Source organism: Epinephelus fuscoguttatus, linkage group LG10, assembly GCF_011397635.1.
Source record: "Epinephelus fuscoguttatus linkage group LG10, E.fuscoguttatus.final_Chr_v1".
In the NCBI taxonomy this organism is placed as follows: domain Eukaryota; kingdom Metazoa; phylum Chordata; class Actinopteri; order Perciformes; family Serranidae; genus Epinephelus; species Epinephelus fuscoguttatus.
In genome coordinates this window covers 40,933,498-40,955,899 of record NC_064761.1, presented here as the reverse complement: position 1 = coordinate 40,955,899, position 22,402 = coordinate 40,933,498, and the positions used below count along the sequence as shown (strand labels likewise).

Genomic DNA, 22,402 nt, shown 5'->3' with positions numbered 1-22,402 from the left:
ACATAATGTCATTATGGTTGGTGATTTGAGTAGTTGTCTGTCGGGCATTTCACCTGTAAAGTTAGTTTTGAGAGATTGAGTGAACTAGCTAAACCACTTTTATCTTGTGTGTATGCGCTGGTGTCCGCCATTTTGTCTTGTCATGGGATACACGGTTTAGCTTGTCTTTTTCTCATGTTAGGCGTGTTGTTGTGAAGGTAGAATACACATGGCGACGTTCTGCTCTCTGTGGACTCATAACAGGTACGTGTAACAGGTACGTTTTTCATGTTTGTGCATGTTTTGCTTGATGTTAAATATGTCAAGATGATTTAATGGTTAATGTTAATGTTTAATGGTGTTATGATGGGCCAGGCCTAAAATCAGTTGTGTTACCAGTACAGTTGACTGTCATGTTATTAGGGACACAAAGTAAGAGTATCTGTTATTCAGGCTCCATTTTGTTTTTTTTCTATTTCATTTAATGAACATCTTTTGTGTGAGGTTTGTGTTGTTAGTGAGTCTGCAGTGAACTTGGCGGCCAGAGGCGTGTTGTTGTGACGATAGAATACACATGACGATGTTTCGCTCTCTGTGGACTCATACCAGGAATAAACCTGGGCTCGACAAGATATGCCAGCGTCCAGCGTTTGATTGTGCACCAGAACACAACGCAGTGTGGCCGGGATCAGCAGACCATTCCGGCTACACTAGGCCGTAAACAAACAGCGCTATGGTCGCATCACTTAACCGCACTTTAGAAATAAATGTAAATATGTTAGTCTGACTGAAATCGTGCCAAATCGAATTTCTCAAACACAGACTAACACACCCAGATAATGTGACTGGGAGTTGAATTACTTCTGTATGTACAGTCAATTAGGCCCAAACCATGGTGCCCTGCGCGTGCTCTTCAGTTTCAGCCTCGGGCTTTGACTTGGAAGTGGAAAGCATTAAATGCGAAACAGAAACGGAAGCAGTTAACAACATGGCGAAATCTATATCCAGAGCTCTAAAATTGTCCACCATGGTACCAGTTTGCTGCTAGCTAACTGCAACTAACTTGTTCGTCAGTTGTTTGGTCTGTGATGCAATAGGTCAACCAGAAAAGGGTCCAATACCAACAAGCTGAAAGGGGGCATATCGCCAACTATCGTAGCAGAGTCTGACATACTTTGGTCAATAAACCGATTCTCCTCCCGTGCTTGTATACTGGGACAAGGTCAGTAGTCCAATTAAATGGCCTAGTCAAGCTGTAACTGTAGCTCCACTTAACCATGCATGTTAACGTACTGAGTGTCGCCACCATGACGAGGCTGTAAAGCTGTGCTCAGCATTCTCTTTTCTCAATTAGCCACTTGTTAGCAACCACCTATAAGGCACATAAAAGCTTCAAGATTCACAAGTGGGGTATTTACTTACATAGTTTGTGTCATAGAGCAAAACATGAAAGCCTCCTCAGCTTGTGTTAACCACAGAGCTTATTACCAAAACTAATTTATGAAACATTTGATTTTGAGACGAGAGAAGTGGGAGTATTGAAATGCGAACTAATTTCCGAAATTTAACTCATTCCTGGCGCGCTCTCTGGCGCTGCATTATGTTTTCTCCATTTCAAGGCCACCCTAGAGGGCACTTTGCTCTACTGGAAGGCACCCAGAGGGCACTGTATTATGTCTTCTCCATTTTAAGGCCACCCTTCAGAGCACTTTTGCTGCAGTTTCTTTGAACGGTGGGGCACCATCAGTGTATTCTGACATATTAAAACTACAAAATAAAGCCTTTGTGTGCACAAAACATTTCTGTACATTTCTCATTCTGTAATTATTTTTGAAACATCATAATTAAACATGTATACCTAGAGTAAAACATATAAAGAATACAGGATGATGTACGCACTGTTGATTGTTCTGCCCAATTTTAGAAGCTGACTAAGAGTCAAAAGCACAGAGGGAGAAAACACAGGATGGATTGAGGCTTCAAGTTATGACTTGCATTTTTAACACATTTATCAGTAGCTGATAGAAATAAGGTTTATGTAATGAACAAACAGTTGCTTTTATCTCCGTTGTGAGAGCAATATGTAGTCTCCATTAAACCAGTATTACTGATCACAGCTGTTGCACGTGCCAGGTATAACATTTAACACCTTTAAAGTAGGATAACCATATTTATCACCGAATGAGGTTACAGATAAATATGCCTGTTAAATAACATTTTAGAATTTGAATGACGGTAAGTTATTTTATTTAAGCATTTATTCCCCTGATCTATTAATAAATGTTGGACATGGACTTTTGGAGGGATTAAATATGAATACAGATGTACAAAATAATTGATAATACTACATAAATTTAAGCAGACTGTGTTGACTGTCATTTGGTGTATTTTAGTTGATAGGTTTTACATTTTTATCTTGCAACATGTGAGATGATGCCTGCAAATACAGTGTCAGATGTACATACATGATCTTTCCAGGACAGCAGATGGCATTGTTAATCCACACAATAGTTATCGTGTCTGTTCATAGCATGTTTCTTTCCTCATGCGCTGTGTTCTTACACTTAATCCATATCTGTCATTTTTTTATATCAGTGTTGTAGTATATTCATGTTGTCTTATGAATGATTAACCATTTGTAACAGAAGCCCACAGAAGCTGTTGAGACTGACTGTCAACAGAGTCCACACGGTGAGTCAGGCGTGATGGGAAAGAAAGTCCCAGATTAACAAGTGATCTGCAGACAACGCCTTGAGGTACACTGTCTGTGTTGAAGTTATTGTGCAGAGACAGCACTTGATTTCCCAGCTGGTGAATGAGCCATTCACTGTCATCAACAGTTAAATTCAGGGTTTATGGCTGCCTGTGACGTGAGCGTACGAACACACCATATACAGTAATGTCTTCTTTAGAGAATTAAAATGTAAATCAGAGGTATTATTCAGCCAAAGAACACAGCATCATTGTGAGGTGTGTGATGTCTTGTTGCAGGTATCTGTTGCGTCTTTTAGCAGGCTGCTGTCATATTCCTGTTTGTGTCGACATCACAGTCCCTGGACATCACTGTCAGTGCTCCAGTTGTGGGAAAATATTGTAGCACATTAATATTGAATGTTACATAAACAAGTTGAGCTGTGTCCTATAATATTATCAAAGGTACCACTTTAATATGAAACAAACACACAACAATAATATATTTTGCCTTCAGAGAAAATGGCGGAGAAGCAATTTGATACAAAAAAAATGCTTTTATAGACCTTTAACGGTCGATATTTACTGCAACATAAAGGAGTTACACATTTCCAAGATTTTAACATCACATTTTTAACGTCACATGCTGCATGTAACATATAGAATAATCTAATTTTATCACTAAGCTGGGACTGATATTCATTCTTTTGGGCAACCTTGTGTGAAACATTTACCCCTAAATGACTATATGAGCTCACATCCATGGATGGATTACTGAATGGGCCAACCAGGCACAGAACCAAGGGCTCAGAGTGTCAGGGGGCCTACTGGCCTTCACTTGCAAAATGTCATTCAACACACACACAGACCAGATAGAGCCTCAAAATTAACAGAGAGATACACAAAATGACAACAAAATATGCAAACAAAACACACAAAAAATTAACCACAAGGAGGCACAAATGCACAAAAGAGACACAAAAGATCCAAACTACAAAAAGACACAGAACAACCACAAGAAGATGCAAAAAAACAACACCAAAGAGACTTAAAACGATCAAAAAAGAAACAAAATTACATCTGAGAGACTCAAATGACTACAAAAAGACACTAACCAACCACTACGAGACAAAAATGATGACAAAGTGACACCAAATGACCAAAAACTGAAACACAGTTACCCCAAAGAGACACAAAACAATAACAAGGAGGCACAAAACGACAAATAAAAGACACAAAATTACCTAAAAAGATCTAAAAAAAAACCTGCAAAAAGACACAAAACAACCAGGAGACACAAAATAATTACAAAATTACAAAAAAGAAACAAAAAAAAAAATACAAGAAAATATAGTTTTCAACCCAACATGTGTAATATGCAGTACATCTAAATACCACACACATCCCTTATGCACACACTCACACACACACACACACACACACACACACACACACACACACACACACACACACACACACACACACACACACACTCACAGTACAATTATCTTTCTTCAACATTTCTGTTTTGCCACATGTTGTGCTTCCCTGTAGTCATGATTCACCCAGGGCCTCTGCTATTCTGGCACTTACTGTCTATATATTTTGTGAATGTCAAAGGTCTGCAGTCAGCGCTGACGTTCATGTTTCTACAACAGACTGATGTCAGCACAGAGAAATATATAACCCGCAGAAAAAACAGTTTGCTTTTGGCAAAGTGTGAATGAAATACTGAGACTGAGTATTTATTTGACAGTATTTATTGCGGCGGCTTATGCAGGTGAGAGGTGTTCCCGCTAAATGAACTAGTTGTGTCAGGGGGGCATCACGCTGGTGAGGGAGCCCCAGTGACATGCACGGTGGACGACATGCAGATGTGACTTGCAAACAAAAGGGGCTTTTCACACCAGCGGTGCAGCGTCAGGGGAAGGCGATTACATCTGTGTAATCTACATTTGACATTAACACTGGTGATTAAAGGCTGATAGCATTTTCTATTCCAGCTTGAAATCAGAAATGTTTGAGTTCCTATCTGGATGGCATTTAGTGCAGCCCTTTAAGAAGGCATCATCAGTTTTAGATCCATATTTGTTGTACTGTTAGCATAGCAAAAATAAACAGAGGAATAATAAACCTACATATGTACAGGCTGATACCGTAACTTCTTTGTCTTCACATATTGTCGAGGTCATAACATTTACAGTTCGGAGCCTTTGTGACTTCAAACAACTGGAATAAACAAAACCTCTCCACACATACATCGACTCAAGTGTGCTTCTGCCATTGTTATGGTATTTCCTCTTGACTCCCATGATGTGGCTTTCACACTATAACAGTGTCACCCAACTGTGTCGACACAAACAAACACCAACACAGCAGCAAGCAGCTGTTTGAAAACTTGCGTGAACGCTCACCTCACTTTGGTAACCTCATCCCAAGGTGAGGTCTTTGCTCGTCACCTCCAAATTACACACAATGAAGAACACGCCGGTCTTCCAAACTGAAGTAAGCATGAGAGCCGCTATTACACGAGTGGGGCTGCGTGTAAAGCTCTCTGCTTGTTAGCAGGGTCGATCATGTGTGCGATTTTGTTTTAAAGTAATCATGTAATTTAAAGTGTGCGCATGTGTGTACTGATGTGCTCCTGCAGGAGTGCTTTCCTGTTTGTTTGAGGGAGGTCAGGGTTAGGTGAGGGTTAGCGGGAGAGGGTGATGAAATAAAGACACGGTAAAATTAATAATTATTATAATAACTAATGAAAATAATAACAGACAGGTTAGACTTTATTTAAATAACACCTGTCAACACAGTTACAAAGTGCTTTACAATAAAAACACATTAAAACACAAAAAGTAAAACAAACTAAAAGTCAGTGATTTAAAAGACAAGACGGCGTTTGCAGCCCTGATCTCCTCATGCAGGTCATTCCAAAGTCTAACAGCTCCAGTTGCAAAGGCTCCGTCACCTTTGTGCATGAAATCTGGACCTTAGAACAGCAAGGAAGGATGCATCTGAGGATCTCAGGGTGTAAGAAAGGACATAAGGCAGTAAGCAGCCTGATAGATAACTTGGAGTGAGGCCTCTAGGTAAGGCTTTCTAAGTAATGAATAATCTTGAAGCAACATTTAGCCCGTGTAAGGAAGCCACGATCGGTGAAATGGTATTTTGTTTCCTGGCTCAAAATCCTGACAGCAGAGATTCGGATGAGCTAGAGGCAGGAGAGGGATTTCTTTGAATGATGACAGAGAGCAAAGAATTACATTATGAAAGATAGGATGTTATTATGAATGAATGTGAAGACTAGGGTAAATTGAAAAAAGGCAGATATCTGTCGACTTGAAATCAGCTGAAGAAGAATAACAATGAAAGACAGTGTCACCATAATTACTGCACAGAGTTATTTTCATTACTTAAGTTACTGTGTTATTCATTAATGGGTACATTATTTATATTTAAGTCGTAATGGATTCAGCATCACTGAGTTACTGGTAAATTATTATTTCATTAGCTATGTTTCCATCCAAAAGTGATTCGAATCATTGGGAAATGCGCATTAAAAGAAATACGAATCCTGTGTGTTTCCATTAAATGTCCGGACTTTGGTGAAAACTACGAACTTGTGAACGTTTTCCGCAGAACTGGAAACAAAACAAGTCTCGCATTCTTCTTCTACGTTTTCTGGCGGTTGGCAACCAGCTTGAAAATGCTTTACCGCCTTCCCGACCCGGAGTGTGGATATCACCATGGAGAGAGGTGCGCTACGTCAGACTTAATTTGAACATAACTGTTTCCATCCCCCGTTTTGCGAATCAACATTTTTTTGAATCAACCAAAACCCGGCTAAAGCGAGCGTATTTTAGTTTGTGCTAATCAGGGGAATTTAATTCGAATTTTGGCGTTTCCATCATAATTTTCCGATGCGATACTTCTAGATGCGCATCTAAACAGGCCGATGGAAACATGGCTATTGTCATGTATAGTTCTTTGTATATTGTTTCATTTGGATTTTCACTAGCAGTGTTAGGTGTTTCTCAGTCTGCATTCTTGCCTGTGCTCGTGTTCTTGCGGACTTGTGAAACATCATCAGTCGCAGCCCAAGTACTGTTCCAATTCAAAGTCCGCATCCAGCCAAGTACAGTCCAAATGCCCGGATGTGAACTTGCTCTGCCCGTTCCATCGAGGATGCATCGGGAGATGACTTGTGTGGACTTTTGACAGCCAGGTATCCCAGAATGCATTTCTCACAGACCAGCGGCAATGGCAGCCATCCTTGGGAGTTTGTACTCCCGAGTCGAACTTGCCAAGTCCGAAATCCCAATTGACCTATGGCTAGGCCATGCCCCCCTCCACTCACTCGGACAAACTATCAACATTCAGTGACCAGCGCTATGGCAGGTGTCACAGTACACGTAAGGGCTCTAGTTTCGCAGACCGGGCACGGCGGAGGCGCAGCGCACCTGCGCTTCGCCAACTGGGTGTGGCCAGGCGGATTTTGTAAGTTTGGCACACCGTGTGCCCTGGCGCAGCTACTCGTCTGTCCCACCTCCGTCCCTCCTACCGGCGCAAGTCGGAAAGAGGGAGGAGAGAAGGCGTGGAGTGGGTTTTATACACATCACACCAATCAAATGAGCCCCTCTCCTCGCCCTTAAATGCGCCATGCGAAGGCGTAATGAGAGTTTACTCAATTTGCCATGGCAGAAGAGAGCAGCAGTGTCAGACAGCCTAACTCCTCCCAGGAGGAAACTGATGATGTCCGGGAGGTCCAAGCTTGCAGTGTCTGAATATACGGAACTGCGAGCAGACCTTCAAGGGCTGATGATGCAAAGGTAGCCTGGGAGGAGGTCACCACAATTGTAAATCAATGTTGCGTTTCTCTCGTGCACGTGTGTGCTCTCTCTTTCTCTCTCGCAGTCTCACTCTGTTTCTTTTCTTTTGACTTTTCTAAGATGACAGATGCTGAATATTTACTCCCTATCTGATGCTGTGGCTGTTTGTGGTTGGCTGAGAGGGATGTGAACTCATTAGTTTGCAGCTGTTTTTAATCAAATCAGGTTGGGTTTCCATTACGCGTGCCAAACGTGCCAAACGGTGCCAATCCCCTTTGATCTGGCATCAGATGTGACGGGACAGTCGATATAGAGATACATTTATGTGCTGATTGCAGATAGTTGCATTGAATAGTGTTTTTTGTGGGTATATTGCATTGTTAATGTGCCTGATATTCTGGAAACGTGCCTGTGAGGTTTTGGTGACGTGTGTGCACTGTCCGCCGATCAGCCAAACTTCAGCTTACACTGGCTGCGCTCCCCCTGCGCTGACAGTAGACGTGGTTTCAGTTGGCGAGCTTTTAGCGCACCTTCGCCGAAGCCTTTTGGCACGAAACTGTCACTGCGCCAAGCTGGATCTGTCGACACCTCCCCCTGCTGTGCCGCCACACCCATCTCAGCGCACCTCGGTCTGCCAAACTACCAAACTGAGCGCGCCTCGGGTTGTGCTGCTCAAAACTAGCTCTGCGCGAGGTTCGCCACCCTGCGCCACCCTGCGCTGCGCCGGGAAACTAGAGCCCCAGATGTCATTGAGAAGTAACCAAAAGGGCCTAAACTACGCATTGGAGGGATATATTCATCATTTTATTGTTGAGAAGGTCGATGAAAAGCTTAAATTACAAGCCAAAATTTACAGGTCACAGTGTACGCTTGTGAACCGCATCTCGTTGCCGTCACCATCAAAGACAACAAGTTAAAGTGCCACTGAAGTTAAGGTTTTTGGCTCAGAATATGAGAAAAGGATAACGGCCTTTTTACCATCTTTACCAAGAGTGTCTCTCCGTTAGTTTGGTGCTACAGTATTTACACTGAATCATTCAGCATAATGTTTGCGAACTTTTGTTATCTCTGCGATTACAGATAAGTTAATGAAGCTAAGCTCCAGGAGTTAACCCTTTGGACAACAGCTAACAATGATGTACGATCACCAAAGTACAAAACTAGAACAAAATAGGCTAATGAACTCCCAGCAAACAAGGTGACCAACACAGCTAGAAGCTAACGTTAGGCTAACTTTAGTCAACGTTAGCTAGAGAATGAACAACACAGCTAAGAGCTAACGTTAGGCTAACTTTAGCTAACGTTAGCTAAAGATGTTAAAAATAACTTTATAGCACAACTTTATCCAAAGGAGACACTTTTCTCGTTTGAGATGTGGTTTAAAGTGTAAAAAATACACCTCGTCGCCCAGCCTCTCAGGATACCTTGCGTCGGAGTTGCATGTACCCCATGCATACCATTTGACCGTTTTTTTAAAAACTAAAACTGACTTTCTGTAATGCATTTCAATGGACGTCCAGGCAGAGAATGTCCCAGTGTATGGGAATGGCTATACGCACTGTGATTGGCTCATCGCGTTTGAGGGCAGGGCTTAGCCATAGGACAATTGCGCAAGTCCGAACTGGGCGTACTTGGTATTGAGAAACGTCTATTGTTCCCTTGGTTATGAGCTAATTTGGTTCCTACCTGTGCTTGTTTTGTGTGGACAGGTATGAGTGATACACTAGAGAGTGAGACCCTTGCGCTTTACAGTAAAGAGAAGTTGCTGTACCCCTAAGCTGGGATGTGTACTGTCTTGCCGTGTTGGTAAAAATCAGACAAAGAGGAAGAAACAAATGTCACCTGCTTATTACCCACAGCAAGAAAAGAGGGTTACAAAAGTATAATTGGTGTTGCTGTTCATGCATTCAGTTGATGATTAGAGAAAATGTTGGCTAATTAAATTAATGTCCATTTGCCAACATAGGGGAAATGGCTCTTTTATCAGTTTCATTACTGTACCAATTTTTTTCTCTATATATTTTTTTTCTTAATTCATTGTTATCAGAGAACGTTTTCATCTCTTTTGGGACCTATTCTCTTCATTATGTACGTTTTTTTTAAGCTTTCTATAATCATATTATACTGTTACTATATGTGCTGTTAATATTTTTTATAGAGACTACATATATGTTAAATGTCAGAGGAGGCTGGAGTGGTAAACCTGATCAAACTGGAAACGTGGAAAACAAAGATGGGATGGAAGCGTCTTTGTGAAACACTGTGCATTTCAGATTCATCGTAGTGAGGGTAAGAGGATCGCTTCCTGCATGTTTACATTCATTTAGCATGGCGCCACCTGCACAGGAAATTTTGAACGTGCTGGTATAGAATGTGATATTTGGTGTACTGATGAAATATAATGACACTTATAGTGAAAGACTCTGTGTCAAGTGGATTCATGTCACTTAATACAATTGCCATAAGAAGCATTTTACGAGTTAGTGATTTAAAGCAGAATCCAAAGCCAAAATGATCAAATTTATGACAAAGATCTGCTTCACATTCAGGCTCCTCATGACTGAAGTTAATAATCCCTTATTAGTAACATGTAATATTAAACCGTCAATTTCTGGTTTAGTTTGCAACCCAATCTAAGCAGCATGGTATTAACATAGAATATTCTGAGATAATCTAAAGAGAATATTTTCATATTGATATTCGCAGCATTTTTAGATTTAGAAAGCCACATTTGCAGTGAGATTGTTTTGGGTTTGAAACAGATTTTAATAAACACAGTCACTGAACATTAAGCCTTTTAGCCAAGGGAGCAACTTCCGAACACAAGATTGAAACAAAATTAAGAAGTGTAATGTTTCACTGCAGTCTGCAGGAGGTTTCAACATGAGCCAAACGCAGCTGTTTACAGCGATTATTTTTCATGATTTGTACAATTTGGAAACACAAACTCAGAGGCTTGCCATGTTTTATAAGGTTAACTAATGGTCTCTGTAGGAGGATGTGATTTGTAAATAGGTTACTCTCCCTGCTCATTTTCCTCCCGTTTCCATTCATGACATCTTTTGTGTCAGAGATGGATGTTTTTTGGTGGGTCTGTTTCTGTACTTTAATCGCTTTAATTAATGACACTGGGCCCAGAGTGTTTTGCCTTCCAGCTCATCACCACAACAGACTGTTACATCACTGATGAGGCAGCATCAATTCACCTGTCCATCTCATGCTCCATTTTACCCTCACTCGAGAACAAGACCCCAAGATAATTGAAATCTTTCACTTGGGGTACTAACTCACTCCCAACCCAGAGAAAGAAAACCACCATTATCCCAGCACATTCTCACTCTGACCTCGTCACATATTGATGTTTGGTCATGGACTTTTCATGTCGAGATATGAAGGAAGGTAGCCTAGGTGCGTTGGTTGACGCCTTCCGGGACGCCGTGTCAGGTTCTGTCTGTTACATGCATTGTCTGTTTTCAAAGTACACTTCAGTTTTCACAGGAAATGTACAGTTTGCTTACAGTCTCTTTCAAAATAAAAGCACTACACCGGTACAACACCTCGAACTGATGTTTTATTTCCTTCAACAACAAACACACATGGCTATGTTAAGGAAAAAAGAAGACGGTTTGTCTTCACAATCTTATGAGAAGCAAACACTGGCCTCCCGGGTGAAAGTCGTTGGTGGTTGTTGGATCCATCCACCTCCCCTCCTTCTTGCCTTACTCGGACCTCCACCGACGCTCATCCTGACTGCTTTGCATTTGGCTGCAAGCCACCCCAGTACTTCCTGTAGGTCAGGATCTGATGAGGAGAGCAGAAAAGAAATTATGAGTTTCCCAAAACGCACACCCTCCTCCCCCCGGCTGCACCTTGACATCCTGTCCATGAAAACCACAAACAGAATCAGTGACAAGGGACAACTCTGGCAACAGCCAACACTCACTGAAAATGTGATTTTGTGCCGATTATACGGACACAGCTCTCAATGATGTGACCACTGAAGTACCTCAGATGGTATCCCTTCCTTGGTGCCATCCAGAGACTCCAAGAAGGCCAGCTACTCCAAACTCTTGTTCGGTGCAAAAGCATAGACAAAAGCCAGAGACTGAATGAATGAAAGTCCCCAAATTTGTCAAGATGTGAGTAGGTTGTGTAAACTATATGAATACTGGGGCAAATTCAGCTTCAAAGTTCTAGTATAGTGGTAATACATATCTGGCTCTGTCCTTGAGCATGGCTCAGAATTAAGACAATAATCTGTGTTGTAGTTTCAAGGCGCGTCAGTGTTTGAATCACAGACAACATCCTTTCCTCAATACCTTTGGGTTTCCACTCAAGGAAACCAATTAGACCAGCACATGCAAATGCCAGTCAACTTCATATAAATAGAAAACTCTTCAAAGGGCACGACATTTGTGGACTATTCCCACAACGGCGGATAAAGGAAAGCTTTCTGAAACATTATTGTGGAAACATTATTGTGTGGCCTAATGAATGGATCCTCCTAATGCTGCAAAAACAATATAGGCTATCCCATCATCCTGTTGCTATGATTGCCCGCTGACCTCCACTGTTGAGTCTTAATTCATAATAATAAGGAAAAATGGGAGATTAAAGAGGATAGAAAGATTAGTGTAGGAGGATGACAAGGGTGGGGATGAGACCAGTGACTCCCTGGAACTGCTCAGTCATCAGTGCACTCCATTTCTTGCCACTCATGAGCTCAAACAAAGTCACAACAGATCTCTGAAGACTGACGAGGGCAGAACTGTTGTTTTAGTCAAGCCTGTCTCCTGTTTCACAGCATCCTGCCTTAAAAACTTTATTTGCACAGTGTTTCATGACTGGGAGATGAATCAGAATATTATCTTTTTAAACAAGATTTGGTTCTGCGCAAGTGACAAAATACACCGAGCTGGGACCACAATGCAAATGTGTCACATATTACTCTGAATCCAGTGAATCTTTCATGGAGTTCTGCTGAATAAAACAGGACAGTGATTGTTATTGTATTATGTCTCTGGTTTATTGTAACAGATAAAAATGAATTATAGTGCCGGAGAGTATTTATACCTTCACACAAGCAGCTTTGCACAAAGACCAACACATTACCGGAGTTTTATGAGGAAAGGTAATTTAGTAATGGTCCATAATGACTCTCTCAAATAAAGGAAGTAATTTGAATTGACGCAGAACTGTGAATGTATTGAAAATTAGACAAAAGTTGAAGTCATATTTCACACAATTTTACTTATAATTTAATATACTGATAATGTGTGCTGAACTGTGGTGTCCAAAGCTTTGAGTTGAACACATTCATGCAAAAATAATGTGAGTTTTCAAAGTTAGGTCCGATCCCTGTTTAAAAATACACTGTAGGCCTCACTGATATAATCTCCTAGTTTGGTTGAATTCATGAATTTATGAATAATACCATCATGGCCATTATTGGGTCTTCATTTTCTTATACATGAAACAAATATGTCACCAAATATTATCTATATTATCATTATGAAAATGTTAAAAAAAGTAAGTACAAGAATCAACTCCAAATTACCTGACAAATATTTGCATTACAGCTTACCACTCATTATTCCCACTTGCTCAAGCGTGAAATAACGTTTTCCATCACACAAGTGAGGTGAGAGCAAGATATCATGCAGTAATGTTTTCCTAATGACCACATTTTAAACTTTAATTTCAAAAAAAGAAGCGTAGTTCTCACGAAGAGCGAGTGGACACGTCAGTCCAGTTCTCAAATAATTTATTTTGCTAGTTTATAAAGCACTGAATGTTACGAACCATCCAACCATCTGTCTGTCTGCCAACATGGAGAAGAACCATGCAGTCTTAATGCACCACACAAACAGCCCTCACGTCTTTATGCCATCTTACCAAAGACCAGTGCATTAAAGAAAACTTTAACGTACACAGTCTTGTCGATATGGAATAAACCCAGGTTACTCTGTTTTACCAGCATATGATGTAACGTTTGTGGAGCTCACTTGGGTGATGCCTCGGTGTACAACCATGTTTTGTACAGTCACATATAGTTCGTGCAGTTACATTAAACTTTATGAGCCTTAGTTATGGGCGCTGTTGGTTTGCTTTTGTGATCTACTGATGTGATGACAATGTAAATGTGAGTTAATGTGATAACTACTGCTGTCTACTGTTTGGGTTTTATTTAAATTTTTCTATGTTGTGAAATTGTCTATGATGTCATAATTTAATATTTTGTCTTGTTTTTGCGTTTTGTGTGGGCCCCAGGAAGAGTAGTGGTCACTGAGGTAACAAGTAATGGGGGTCCTGAATACAGCATAAAGAATAAAGGCTCGAAATTTTTCTGATTGCCACTTCTATTCTACTCTAAAAATCCCACGTATGTAAAAGAGGTTTTGGGTCCATCTGGCTACAACAACAGGATGTACAACAATACTGAGACACTGGGAATCGTCTATGTTGTTTTAATGAATGGATTGAGATGATTACAAAACTGGCAACATTTGAATGTGTCACATACAGAGTAATGGGGACGGAAGATATTTTCAAACAAGTATGGGGCTCCTTTCTGAGCCTCACAGAGGGAATGTCTGACTAAATTTGTACTGGTATAATGAAATGGTAGATTCAGATGTCACTGGTGTAGTTTCGCCATTGTATGTCTGTTTGTGTGTCGTCCAGGTTGTGTCTCATATTGATGTTGCACTGAACAGCTGTGAACAGCCTTGGATCATTTTAGGGAAGACATATTTGTATTTTTGGATTCATGTATGTTAAATTCCCCCTTGTTTTTTTGGATAGGATGTTGTCTGTGTTTTCTGTTTGAAAAAAAGAGGGGACAGTGAGCATGTGTGTTGATTATGTGATATAGCGTGTTTTGTTCTGTTGTCCTGTTAAAAACAGCAATTAAAATGTGTTGTTTTATTTTGCCGTATTTTTCTTTTACATCTTGTCTTAAAGGTGAACATGTGCACGACAGCAATCAGCTGAAACTTCACCCGGTTTTTGCAGGAGTGGAATTATCCACAGAGGTCTCTTCTTCTCCAGAACAAACAGACCAGCTGATTTAAACTGGTAAAAACACTGAAAAAAGCAGTTTTACATTAATAACCAATGTTCTTCCAACGCTATTCAAACCTGACGCTGCCGGGCGCCATTAAACTGTAACAGCGACCGGCCGTTTATCGTGCCGATGTTATATGACTGCTTCTATGTCAGTGTCACTGCCAAGCGCCGGATTTCGACAACTTTGGAGTGAGGCCGGGTTGGCTAATGGCAAAGAGGCTGCCAATTAGGGTGGCCAACTCAAAAACATGAATACATGAATGGCCCTATTTAGAGCCAGTGTTTGCTTTGTCCATTCTGGGCTACTGTAGAAACATGCCGGTGAATATGGCGGTCTCTATGAACGAGGACCCACTCCTTATGTAGATATAAACTACTCATTTTAAGGTAACAAAACACTACGATTATTATTTTTTAGGTGATTTAACACTAAAGAAAAAATACTTCTTACATTATATTCCATTTCTGCTAATAATTCCCCCAGAATCCTGCACACTGGACCTTTAATGCTTTTTAATATCCAATGTAAAGCACTTTGAACAACCATGTTGTTGAGAGGTAATAAATAAACGTGCCTTGCCTTACAGTCAACAATAAAAGAAGTTAAAATCTAGAAAAATAAAATCTAAAAATCTGGTTTTGATTAGTGCATCTGTGCATGATTTTCACATTTTTACTGCTGGCTCACATTAACAGATGAATAGGACACCCTAATTATTGGAATATACATAAATGTTGACTCTGAGTTACATCTTGGTGTAAGGTTGCTAGCACATATGCACTTACAGTAGCTACCATTATAACAATAACTACAACAGAAAAATGAGGCTACACTACGTGTTTGTGCCAAAATAGCCTTTCAAGATAAGTATAACATGTATAAATATAGCTTCTTTCCTGGCATCAAGATGCTGAAACAGCCTCAGATTACATCCACACATCACAATACATTAATGCAATCCAGCAAAACAAACTACAGCCACAAAAAGCGTCACAGACCTGCATTAAAATCTCTCAGACACAGAATAACCATCATAAAATAAGCGCATAATGGATTTCCCTTTGTTCTGTAAGGTAACAAGTGCAGTAAGAGTAACAGGTGTTTGCAGGAAACAAAGTTTATAAAGTTGCTTGATATTTTTCTGGCGGTCACCAGCTGGATTTTTACACTTTCCCTACCTTTACTTTAACTATTCCGTCTCTCCATGAGCGCTCACACCTCCCCGGAGCATCCCGTTCAGCCAACCTGTTGATCCAATCTAACTTTGTCATGACGCAGCCAAGTGTCAGCGCGCGAGGGGTGTGTGTGACACGAGCCTTCATATTCCTCTGACGTGAGAAAGAAACTCTCAGAAGAGCAAGAAGTCAAGCGGACTTAAACCAAAACACACTCACACACTCAAGACGAGACAGAGCAGCGAGAGCAAGACAGGGACATGAGGACCGTCCAGAGCCAAAGTCAGCATGCGCAGCGCGGAGCCTCCAGCAGCCTGCACAGCCTCAGCAGCGGCGGCGTGAGTCCCCTCAGCACCGCCAGCGTCACCCTCACAGCCCTGCTCATCATCCTCACCATCCCAGTCTGCCAAAGTAAGTCACTCATCTTGTTTATTTATTTCAACCTAAGATTTTTGGAAGATAAAACTCTGTAGGCAGCATCTGACTTTTTTTTTTAAATCTTTTACCTGTATCTTTTCATTCAGCTTCTAACTGTGCATCTCTTTGTTCTCTGAGTTAAAATGGGAATTTTGGAAAATCATCTAAGGATACTAAAGCCACAAGAAAGTAAAAGAGTTACCATAGCATTTTAGTAATTCAACAATCTAAATAATATATTAAGAATATAAATTAATACCAGCTAATAACTAAATATATGTTTCCATAGCAAGTATGAGTTTATCTTATTTTTTTTTTAATCTTATGAATTGATAGGGTGTAGATTCTGATCCAACTCAATATTTAGGGCACACGGACACTCTTATTTTGAATAAAATAAAATAAAACAACAAATTAAAGTAGAAAAAGGAAAAATTAGTGCATAAAAAAAATCACCAAAATTTCCTGGCAATAGACCCCAACTGTTTCAGTCATGTGCTCCTCCTCAAATACCTGGCTGGATGGATGGATGAATACACAGGTAGATTAATGCATATGACTTTCAAACTAAAATTTAAACTTCTTCTTTTTATCATTATTTCCAGTGACTCCATTCAAAACTCTGAATATCTATCATGATTTATGTTAAAAGGAGCCATCTGTCCATCATTGTCATTCTTGCTCCCCAGCTGATGTGACATCAAACTCACGGTTTGGCAGAAACGTGCGACCTCTGGCTCGATGTGTCGACTTTCTGACATGAAATCACAAATGACTGAGATGTGCGTAGATGTAGACTGACAGTCGCTTCTTCCCGTGATGTCACAGTGGCTCCACCATCAGTTTGGGTGCAGGGATGCTGTCGACTTGTTTTCTTTGTTGCAACATGAGCAGACAGATTCTAAAAAGTAGAAGAGTCAATGAAATTTGCTATGGACTATGACTCCCTCCATGTTCTACAGTAAAGCTTTTACCACTGCTAACAGACTCCCAGTGCGATCATGTCAAAGCAGACTGTCAGAAAAGCAGCATGCATCATTACTGTTCTGTCAATAAAAGCTCAATGTGTGAATGTTGTATATTTTGTGAGGATGATGTGAAAATGTTCGCTGTGTATTAACTGTGTTTTCCTGTGTACGAAACCAAAGGTGCTCCAGCAGAACTTCAGCAAGCCACAACAGATCAGAGACAGCTCCTCAGCCAGGTACGCACCACAGCGCCGTTTGCTTTCATTCTTTCACCTTCATCCTTCCTGTCTGTGTGCCTGTCCATCATCCTCTGTGCTGCTCCACAGATAGATGCTGTGTGCTCATCCTACCTCTCTGCAGACCTGAAGTTTTGGGTGAGTGAGGTGTGAGTCTGACTTGTTGTGCAAGTTTTTAGTACATTTGTTTGTTTGTTACAGTCGCTCTTCTTTCTCATTTTTCCAGGCATCTGATGTCTTAGGAGAACTCTGTGTCTTGATGCTGGTTCAGAAGTCAAAGGTACATCATGGTCGATAATCTCTAAGTGAGGAGTCACCGTACGAGCAATAGATAATTTTCCACATTAGATTTTGTATGAAAAGGCACAGTGAAACATTGATTGTTTGAGTACAGTCCAAAGATTCGCAGAGTGAAAGCAACGTAAAGACTCATTTTGTTTGTCGTTTTTCCCAGGAACTGAAAGTGCGAGAAAATAGTAAAAGGGTAAGTACAACTTGTATTTCTCTTATTAGAGCTCCCTAAAATGGTTAGACTAGACCCACAGAGACATGACATGAAGTGACAATGACAAATTTCTATCAGCTTGTTTTTTGTTACTTACATCAAGCACTGTATGTGCAGTTTTTATTTCATTACTCAAGACAGCAAAGTTCTGCTTTGTCAGACAGAGTGGTGAGTTGAAAAATATCAACCTGCATCTGCTACAGAATTTTGCTTGACCTAACAAAGCATCTCAGATTTGTTTCACAACTATGTAACCTGCATTTTTTGCGTAGTTAGTGTGATACTTTTAAAATGCCTGAATCTAATGCACTGTTAAAGCCATTATAGGCAACTGAACTTCATTCCCAAACCATAATGCATGCAGGTGCACATGTACCAGTACAGATGAGCACCAACATGCATGCAGGCAAACGCTGCAACATGGATGCAAACATGCAGAATCCTCACATCCATGGTTATCAAATGAAACCTTCTGTCAGTGCTTGTTTTTCTTGTTCTGTGTTCTGCATGTCAGACTGCACGAGAACTTGGGTTATGTTGCATCCCCCTCTTTGTCTGTCACTCATACTGGAAAGCACAGATGTCAATCAAGAAAAGGGAAAGGTCGCAGAAATATAATATAAGCACTGCAAAATTTGTCTGCAGTTATTAGATATTAAAGTACATTTTTTGCAATTAAATATGATTCTTTCTTTAATTTTTATGTCTACAAATGATTTCTGGCAATGTAGCAGATAAAAGTCAACAAAGATGATGCAGAGAGATGGGTCTGTGCAGCTGAACTGAAAGTAAATTCAATTGTTTACATCGTCTAGCGTCAGTATGAAATAAGTCATGATTATTTACATGCATTGTGTTATCTTCCTTTATGTTCATTTGAACCTACAAACCCATAAAACACTCGAGGATGCACATTCACTTGCCACAACAAACCATATTTCAAATATGAAATATTAAGTCATGTTGCTCCTCCATCACTGGTTTGTGAATAATGCAGAATGTGATGTGTTTATCAAACCACTGATGCTGAGGCTACAATAAAGGCATCAGGAGGCATTTGTATGATGTTTGTTGCATGGTCGTGCATGTTTTTATTGGAGATGAAACGGAGATCATCTCTGTGGTGTCCATGCGGAGCTGTCTGGCTCTTTCTGTGTGTTTGTTTGTCAGACCCCTCCGTTGCACCCTCTCCTGCGTCTAGTTTCCCAACTCCATACCAGAAGAGAGAGAGGACTCTCAATGCGCGTATGTACCACCCATGTTAGTTCTCCTTTCACTTTCCATTTTTTGTGCTTTATAAAAAAGCCACTGATTGATAAAACAAAGATATTGAGAACAAATACTTTGTTTTTTTAACATACAAAAAACCCTGTATGCAATCAGTGGTGATGTGAAATCCTGTTTTGTGTGTAAAGAATGTTTTCAGAGATTTTTTTTTCTCCTTGGTTAAAAATACAGAAAGAGCAGATGAAAATAAAATCATTAAACTGCAGCATGCACAGAAGTAGTGCCTTGTATATTTGTTGTAACTGTCAGTACTGAAATGTGTTTGTTACATATGTTTTCCCCTTCCTGAGCTTACATGTCAGTGACGCTGTTTCATGTCGGGCAGCTCTCCCCACTCTCTGTACGAGCCCAGTCGACATTAGTTGTTCTTTCCCAAGCTGCGAGTAATTATGGTCTAAAATTAGTGCAGCTGACAGGTGGACTTATCCCTCAATGCTATCAAGCGCTGACATTCACAAAGTGGACACAGAGGAATTGAGAGTGAGAAACGTAGAGAGTGTTTGCTTTGGATGTGGATGTTTTGAGCGTGTGCTGATGGCTGGTGGAGGAGAGTTGTAGCAACACAAAGAGAAATAAGGCAAATAAGACGAGAAGATATTCTCCTGTTGAAGTTAAATTCTGTGGGTTTTGTGTCTGTGCAGGCTGAACTCCAGGGACCTGGGGGAATCCAGAGCAGAGGTTACTTCCTCTATCGGGTATGAACGTGCTTATATCAGAAAATTAGAATAATTAAAATAACTTCCTCTGGATAGTATTATAATAATAAACTTTATTTCTGCTTTTCTGAACCAGAGTTACAAAGTGCTTTACAGTGCAATGTCATTCAATATGAAAAACAAAGAAGTACAAATACAAGAAAATACAATTTAGGAATTATACATATATATGAAATATAATAAGTACATATACATATATGTACTTACACGCACACATACAGGTCTATACATACATGCACATACATACAGTCTGTCCAGGTGGGCTTTTTAACATCATTGTAAACTATTATGGACATTAAACTAATTTTTTTTTTTGCACTTACAGCCACGAAATGGAAGAAGATCCTTAGAATATGAGTAAATTAAAGGTAATGCATTTTCTTTTCCCATCTTAAATAGACATGTCACAGTGACATTTAAAAGCTTAAGGGACTGTCTGGAAATTATTAGGGAAAAATTAAAAGGGTATCCTAATTTTTCTTTTGGCCAAAACAGTGATTCTCAAAGTGGAGTCCAGGGACCTGCAGGGCTCCATGAATAAAACATTTATTTATCACAAAAAGTTTCATAGTTCAATCAATAATATTTTAATTTTTAAATCTGAAATAGTTTGCAGATTACTTTTTAATTTAACAAATCTAGAAGTGTTCTCTTGTGTTGCTTGCTAACATAACTAAGATGACAGATATGTAAAAAAAAAAAAAAAAAAAATAGGCTCCCACAAATTATTCCAAAGGATATATCCTCTATCATGTGTGGGATCCTTGCCTTAAAAAGATTGAGAAATCTGGGCAAAAAAGGACGTCTCCTTTGATTTATTTTGGGAATTATTTATCACCTTTATTAATCGTAAATGTGTGGTTTACCATATGCAAAGGAGTACAGTGCTACACCTATCAGGGTTTTACTTTCCCATCATAATCAATAGCCAATGTCTGAAACATGGCACACACTTTCTCATTAACCTTCTGAACAGGTGCATCATTTTTAAAGCTTGCTGCTGTCAAAAATTAAGGTTTAAAATATCTATTTTACTTACAAATGTTTGAGAAAGTTGTATTTTTTTTTAGATATTAGGGGGAGATGGTGTTACACTTTCAAAGGAGGGCCCAAAAAAGTTATTAATAACGCTCTGGAGGACCTTTCATAACAACCCTGAGGCTCACCCCTCCTTCCCACCCTAGTAATTTTCATAAAGTCCCTAATTGCCATTGAAACCCTGTCATTATCCCCGTGGTAATAGCTACTGTTTCCATTATAAGGACCTATAAGCTGCTAACACCATGTTTAATGTATGTGTGTTTGCTCCTGTAATCATCATCTAACCGTGTGTATTAATGTGCGGTAGAGTCGCCACCTCTGGAGCTGAGTGTACAGAGACAACACAGACCCTGAGACCCCGAGCCGCTGCACCACGACTGAGTGATCCAGACTTTAACCACAGCCCTCTGCCACTGCTGTACAGTGATGTCTGAATGTACACAGAGAACATGATTAAAATACTCTCCATTTGTCCAGATTTTATTTTGTGTTATATGTGTGTCATTTGCATTAAAACTGCTACAATGTGGTCGGGTGTAGTTGTGTAAATTTGATTTGCTACGCGTTATGAAAAAGAGTCTGCTTGCACCAATGAATGCAGATACATACAGTCTTACATTCACATGAACGCTTGCATATTGTACAGTGAAGTTAAACATTCATCAGGAATATTTCAACCACAATAAAAGCATTTATTTGGCATTAAATGTTCTTTTTAGAGAGAGAGAAACATAAACATACCATTAAATATAACACTTTCTAAGCACAGTTTTGAATAATCAGAATTAAAACAAAATAAAAACTAATAAAACACCTTTTAATGCTGCATGTATGCCTCATAACAATGACCATAAAGTAAGGAATCCATAACACAGTGAACAAGCAAAGCTGCTAAAAGAAAAAAAAAACATAAATTTATGCAAGAATATTTGGACTGCTCCTGTTTTTTAAACACTAATTTTACATGAGAGATCATTATGATCTGAAAATGACAACTTGAATATATCATACCTTTTTTATCTAGGAAAAAAAAGAAGTATTAAAACATCCCTATTTAGAAAACACAAATGCAACCTCTCATAGATTCATAATAAAACTACAGCCCCTGCAACACGGGGAAATCTGCAGGAAGAGAAATTAATTCACACAAACTGGTGATGACAACATATGCGAGCATTGCTCTGAATTCATAATGTGCCAGTTTCAATTTTTCAGAATGTTTAAATTGCTTTTCTTTTTGCTTTCTTCTTGCAAGATTACATTTTCTATTTGCCTTGAATATGTAATTACTGTCATCAACAGTAGGTGTCACCATCTTTATATCAGTAGACATCCAAGGTGGTTTCAGTAAGATGAAACTGTACGCACAGCAGTGGTTTTATTTAAAGCTTACAGTTGGTTTAAATATGTTTTCATTAGCCTTCTAAAGTATTGATCACTTTCAGAAGCACGATAAAATGATGCATCCTACAAGTGTAGATCTGTTCTGTCC

At 39.7% G+C, this 22,402-nt stretch overlaps 1 protein-coding gene across 1 annotated transcript; it reads left to right on the top strand.

Moving 5' to 3' along the window:
• The first annotated feature begins 15,961 nt into the window (after positions 1-15,961).
• nmu (neuromedin U) lies at positions 15,962-21,321 on the top strand. The gene is made up of 10 exons (XM_049587876.1): positions 15,962-16,151; positions 17,306-17,361; positions 17,452-17,499; positions 17,588-17,641; positions 17,816-17,845; positions 17,984-18,034; positions 19,037-19,111; positions 19,795-19,848; positions 20,195-20,237; positions 21,218-21,321. Exons 1-9 carry the CDS (start codon positions 16,001-16,003, stop codon positions 20,228-20,230), a joined length of 555 nt encoding a protein of 184 aa, XP_049443833.1. The 5' UTR covers positions 15,962-16,000; the 3' UTR covers positions 20,231-20,237; positions 21,218-21,321.
• Positions 21,322-22,402: the final 1,081 nt, after the last annotated feature.

What these genes read in the sequence shown, in the direction of transcription:
- nmu (XM_049587876.1), top strand. Translation starts at nt 16,001, where the DNA reads ATGAGGACCGTCCAGAGCCAAAGTCAGCATGCGCAGCGCGGAGCCTCC. An exon ending in AGAGACAGCTCCTCAGCCAG is followed by an intron (nt 17,362 to 17,451) that starts GTACGCACCACA and finishes GCTGCTCCACAG; the next exon opens with ATAGATGCTGTGTGCTCATC. An exon ending in GAGGTTACTTCCTCTATCGG is followed by an intron (nt 19,849 to 20,194) that starts GTATGAACGTGC and finishes TTGCACTTACAG; the next exon opens with CCACGAAATGGAAGAAGATC.